The following is a 5924-nucleotide window of genomic DNA, read 5'->3' as shown; positions in this document are numbered from 1 at the left end:
CACACACACACACACACACACACACACACACACACACACACACACACGCAGACACACACACACACACACACACAGATGTTGGTCTATTTGTCTTTCCGCCAGCATCATTCTAGCTGTTGCTAAACCCTTCAACATAGACGGATGTGGGAAAACCACACACACCTCTTCTGTGTGCTGGTAACGGTGCTGCGAGGCAGATTCTGTATTTCTCTGGCAGTTCGGACGGAGGAAGGCCGACACACTGACATCGCCTCAGCTGGTCCACGATACTCCTAAGAGAGAGAGACACAAGTTGAGTTCGACTCATAATTGAGAAAGACAATTACCTCTAGCACATCAGTTAGAATGAGAAATAGAAAGAGACAGTCTCTCAGACAATGGGGAGAAAAAGAGGATGAGGGGATTTGGACCACAATTGGAGCCAATGGGAAACCGATAACCAGCATTACAAAAACAGACACTTTGTGCTCATTGACACTAACCAAAACATGTCTGAATATAACTATTATTCATTGTTAAATTATATGAACTTAATACTGACATAGTAATACAGAGGGCATCTGTTTTATGAGGCATTTGATTATTCTAGACTGACTACTGCCAAATGACACAAAGACACATGCATTTGCACACACGCGCACACAACACACATGTCACTGCACATGTAAGTAAGCAAACACAATCAGACTTGCATGAATAAGGACATGAAGGACAAAAAGAAGGAACATAGTTTTACTCATGCACACAGGTAAATTCACAATCTATGTGCTCCACATAATAATATAATGAACCCTCCAGCAGCTACACACACACACACACACACACACACACACACACACACACACACACACACACACGCACACACAACAGCAGTCCCTCCATTACATGCTCACAGAGTCTGAAATCCCCTCAAACCATTGCCACCAAATCTCTGCATGGTGCATTGATTTAAAGTGTCCATTTGTTTCAGCTCACACAGTGTACTATGGTGACAAATACAGCTGACCTTTGTGTAATGTCTTTGTTCAAAGCAGCTTTTGTGCACGACCATGAAGCCAATTTATGGCGGGCACGGCAAAGAGCAAAAAACCCACCCTGGGGCGTTATGAAAAACACTGTAATCTAGTTTTCTCTGTGCACATATGACATACCTATTACATAATGCAATTTACAGTTACAGTTAGCAGCAGCAATAGATCCATGTGAATATCATACAGGTCAAGGCTGGCGGGGTAGGCCTTGTGTTTATTGTGCAGTGGGGGCCAATGACAACTGTTAGCGGCAGCAGCAGTAGCAAATACCTAGAGATGGACATTTAAATAGGCCACCAAGATATAGTAGATGTGGGTGAGTGGGTGTGTATTTGGCACTCATAGAAATCAGCTGATGATTAATTGATCTGTGTGATGCTAATGACTTCATGTTCCTGCCTGAACCGCCGCTGTGAGCTCCATTTGTCGTCAATGCTTAACCATCGTTGAGAAACACTGCAGCTCCTGACAGAGATTTTGCGGATGACAGAGAACAAGAACGACACGATCAACAGTGCGTGAAATAATTCCTCTCTGTTTTTAGGAGCTCGAGAGGCACTCCACTATAACAGTTATTTGTCTGTGTGTTTGTCCATATTTTTGTTCATTTATGCATCTCTGATGGGGAATGGCAGCAATTATGCTCGCAGGATTTGAATGTTGTCAAAATCATTATGAAATATAATGTCAAAAAACATCAAATTATCAATCATTTGCATATTAAGTGGCGGCATGGTGGTGCGGTGGTTAGCCTTGTCACCTCACAGCAAGAGTGTTCTCGGTTTGAAGCCGCTGGCCGGTTTGCATGTTGTTGTGCAGTTGCATTGTGTATACTTATCACTGTATTCTGCATATTTTAGATCTGGACTGTGAGTTTACCTTTAGCAGTCAAACAATAGCTTGTTTGGCTGTGAGGCTTCAGTTATCTTGTCCATAACAAATAGTTTAGAGGATGAACGATCATGGAACCGCTTTTGGTTGGTTGGTGCATATTTGTGTGTGTGTGTGTGTGTGTGTGTGTGTGTGTGTGTGTGTGTGTGTGAAGGTCCAGTTAATGGGCTTGTATGCATTGGAAAGTGGGCGGGAAAGAGGCTCAAACAAAGTGGCCTTCTGCCTCTCAGATGGGTTCATTGTGTATATGTGTGTGTGCGCCACGATCTTCATAACAGGCTTACATAAGCATGTGAATTGGAGGGAGAAAAGTGACCAAGTGCCCTGTAGCTCTTTTAATATCCCAATTACCTTTAGCGTGCATGTGTGTGAGCACAGTATGAGTGTGGCTGTGCATACTGTATGTAATAATGTATGTATGTATGGTTTATGCTTGTGTCCTTGTGTGTTTGTGTCTGAGCTTGTGTTTGTGTGGCGATGAGGTGCTGGGAAAGGGGTTCTTGTCTGACAAACAGACAGTTTCATCTATTATGTAGTGTTGGTTTTTGCGGAGCCTGGACAGCAGTCGCAGTAGCATGCGGGTTGTAGAGCTTCAGAGAGCACTTAAGAGTGGAAAGGATCGCGGCGTCTCACTGAGGGACCCCGGGCGCTGTCACCTCAGCTATTAGCCCTGTGACGCTTCCGCGGGGAGAGGGATTGAAGGTGAGAAAGAAAGAGGAGCGCTGGGGAGAGGGAGGGGGAGTGCTTAGTGCTTTTTGTGCTTCATGGCTCTTTGGGGAGTAAGCAGGCTGATAGGTAAAAAAAAAGGGACACGACAGACTAATGCAGTGCGGTGGGAAGGTGGATAGGATAACAGATGAAGAGAGGGAAATAGTTTGTCGGATAGAGGGATGTGTAATAAGGGGCGGGGGGAGATAAAGGGAGTGTTTTAATGAGAGAGCAATAGATGTGGGAGATGAGAAAAAAAGTAAAAGGAACAAAGAGAAGTTCCTTGTGTGCCTCAATGATGACACTCTCTCTTCGACACTCCTGTCTCCGTGTTGATCATGTGATTTGGGGCAGAGCGGCTCATAATCATTCAGGTAACACCTGCTGTTCCCACAGAGAAAACAGCGTCGCTGTTTTCCCCTCTTCAGCTCTTCCTTTTTCTATTGCGAAACATCTGCGGCACAGACACACACACAAAGGGTACACACCTGATCTTTCCCTCCCGTGGCAGTTCATGTGGTGGGTCGTCAGATAACAGCCTCGAGTATCCCTCCAGCATGTAGACACACACACACTCCTGGAATAAAACACACACATGTATGTGCACATTCATTTGTAATCAGATTCTAATTAATTTGATGAGTGATGAGCTTCATCCATTTGCAAAAATGTTCCCTGGTCTTATGTCAGGGCCGAGGCTTCTAGCGCCACCGCTCTGAATACCAACAGGAATCTTTCAGTTTTCAGATAATAAATCATAAACAATATCAATTACGTTTAGTTGTTTGTGCTAACTGTAGAGTTTGTGTGTGTCTGTGCAAATACCGTGCTGGGTAGCAGCTCGTGTATGCTGTCTCGGAGGGCCACTCGAAGCGAGCCCGCATCAGCAACCGCTGCCAGCCGCAGCAAAGCATCCTGGGGAAGGAGACAAGCAGATGCCCTGATGTCTTTTTGGTTGTTTGTTTTTCTATCTCAATGTGTGCCTCCAAAAACCTGAGGCTTTGGCTATGGGTTTGTTATTTTTGTGGGTACAAGTTTTATGTTACAACAGCTCTTCCCCAGATAGTTAGCTTGGCAAGCTGCAAAGGCCTCTGATACAATATCTAAACTGTGTCACACTCTGAAACGCATCGCAATCTGTGCTTGTTGGAGGCACAAGTGAGGTACTTCAAAATGAAATGAACTCAAACATTGTCAGGAATTGCTGGAGTTAGTTTTGCTCTTTCGGACCCTCAATGAATGTATTTGTTTAATTTTGGCACTGTGACAACCACGCACTTGACAAGAAGCAAAAGTGATCCATGGAATGAAATGCCAGCAAAAAGCCTCATGGTTCACAAATTACATAACAGATATTTGCTTTCCTCTCATTGGTGCGTTCTTTGAAGACTGGATAGAAGCACTTAACTTGGAGGAGAGTGCTGGTTATCTTAATTACAGCCTGCCTCTGATCAGTGTGATCAAATTGAACAAGATCTGTTCTTCTTAATCTCTTCTGACTTTGATCAAAAATCTTCCCACGTCAAAATTCAGGACACGCACAAATCCTAAAGACAGACAAGCATCAAGGATCACAACTGAAACAAACTAGAAAGAAATGACTCCTCTTCAAAGTAAAGGCCAGAGTATGCTTGAAATAAACTAGTCTGTGCTAAGTGTTGTCCAACCACGTTAAGGTGTTTAAAAAGAGTGTTTATAGCTGTTCCAAACAGCCACAATCAAAGGCGGGGCAAAAAGCAGGTAGCCTCTGAGAGGGGCGAGACACGATAAATCGTACAGTGGAAATAACGGAAAGTCAGGTTGGATGATGATGTTGTAAAAAGGCAGAAGAAGTTGTGTGAAGAATGAAAAAAGAGAGACAGAAGTCTAAACTCTTCCTACTTTCTTGCCTCTGCACATCCGGCCCATTGTTGCATAAAGTGGCCGTGCTTGTCCAATTTTCGGTTTCGGAAAGAGTAAAATTGAAAAAAACAAAACAAAACAGCTCTCCCAATTCAGATGTCAGAAAGGTGTTTTTTTTCAGATTCCCTGTGACCAACAGACAGGCACGTTGTCTGCAGCATACTAACACCTTATATAAATGCAATATAACTGCAAGGTGAGAGCAGTTTGTTTTCTGTCTTTGGTCGTAACAAAGCAACTTTCTACTTTAATACAGATGAGGTTTGGAAACAGGGTAAAGAAGTAGACCAATAGGAAAACAAGTGAGCTGATCTGAGATAACAGGGGAGCTTTTATCTTAAGGTCACGCAAGATTGAGTTTGTGTTTCGAGGTTTTCACCTTCCACAAACATTAAAAACAGGTATGCAGAGCCGCAGCGTCTCACAACTACAACTTTATCAGATGAGCGCTCTTAACATCCCATGTGACAGCTAGAAAATTCATACTATAAGAATATTTACACTCTGTGTGCTGGGTGATGGTGTCTACTTAAATCCTTACTAGTTCCAGTTATCACATGGTATTATTATTACATGTAACTGCAGTCTGAAGAGAGCATCTTAGCGGACTTCAAAATCTGATCAAAGCGAAGAAAAACGGCAGAGGCTTAAATCAGCAGCTTTTTAAAGTGTCTACTGAATATAAATTGGAAAGAAGACCATAATGTTTAAAATAGTGTCTGTTACTGCTAGATCATGCTCTTCCTAAGCTGTTAGTCACACAGCCGGAAGGAAGATCTTGTTCCTTCCTAAAGGAACCACACAGGTACTGCGAGCTGCGTCTGCCGGGGGGCTCGATGTCCTACTGAGGGTGTTCATCCTTCACCCTCTCCTTTATTCCTTATGTGCTCCTCTTATTGACACCCTTCCTTTAACCCTTTCTCCTTGTTCAGTCTGGTGTTTGAGTGAGAGCAAACATGGAAGACAAGAGAATGGGTGACGGAGGAGAAGTCGTTAGAAGGCAGATGAGGAGGGTCAAGGAGTGAGTGAGGAAAAGGGGGAGATGGGGAGTTTTGTCATGCCTGAGCACTCAGTGTTGGTTATTACATATGATTGGATGTGATTAAATGAGATTAGCTTTGATCACTCAATCAGTCTGCCAGAGTGCTGTTGTAATGAAGTTGGAGATCTGCCCATGTGTGTGTGTGTGTTAGAGTGAGAAATAATTTCAGAGTGTGTTGCATCTTAAGCTGCAGACTTTGAAATGCTCATGCAAATCCCGATGAGTAATATTTGATCGAAAGTAGATCCGAACAGCAGACAAACAACAAATATCTCTGGCTCCCTTCTCTACTGTCAAGAACTCGCCGAGGATCGACGCTGGAACCTGCAATCCTTTGTGTGTGTGTGTGT

At 43.6% G+C, this 5924-nt stretch overlaps 1 protein-coding gene across 3 annotated transcripts in view; it reads right to left on the bottom strand.

Moving 5' to 3' along the window:
* Positions 1-5924, bottom strand: part of pde2a (phosphodiesterase 2A) — a 135166-nt gene that overhangs the window by 23816 nt on the left and 105426 nt on the right. For all 3 annotated transcript variants that reach the window (XM_031860913.1, XM_031860914.1, XM_031860915.1), the window contains 3 exons: positions 3456-3545; positions 3119-3207; positions 163-272 (listed from right to left, as the gene is read on the bottom strand). In XM_031860913.1, the coding sequence (XP_031716773.1) occupies positions 163-272; positions 3119-3207; positions 3456-3545 (289 nt within the window). The remainder of the gene's footprint in view (positions 1-162; positions 273-3118; positions 3208-3455; positions 3546-5924) is intronic.

The sequence above is a fragment of the Anarrhichthys ocellatus genome, unplaced genomic scaffold (genome assembly GCF_004355925.1).
Source record: "Anarrhichthys ocellatus isolate YVR2014 unplaced genomic scaffold, GSC_Weel_1.0 scaffold24, whole genome shotgun sequence".
In the NCBI taxonomy this organism is placed as follows: domain Eukaryota; kingdom Metazoa; phylum Chordata; class Actinopteri; order Perciformes; family Anarhichadidae; genus Anarrhichthys; species Anarrhichthys ocellatus.
Note: the sequence above shows the minus strand (reverse complement) of the source record. Positions and strands in the feature narration are given on the sequence as shown.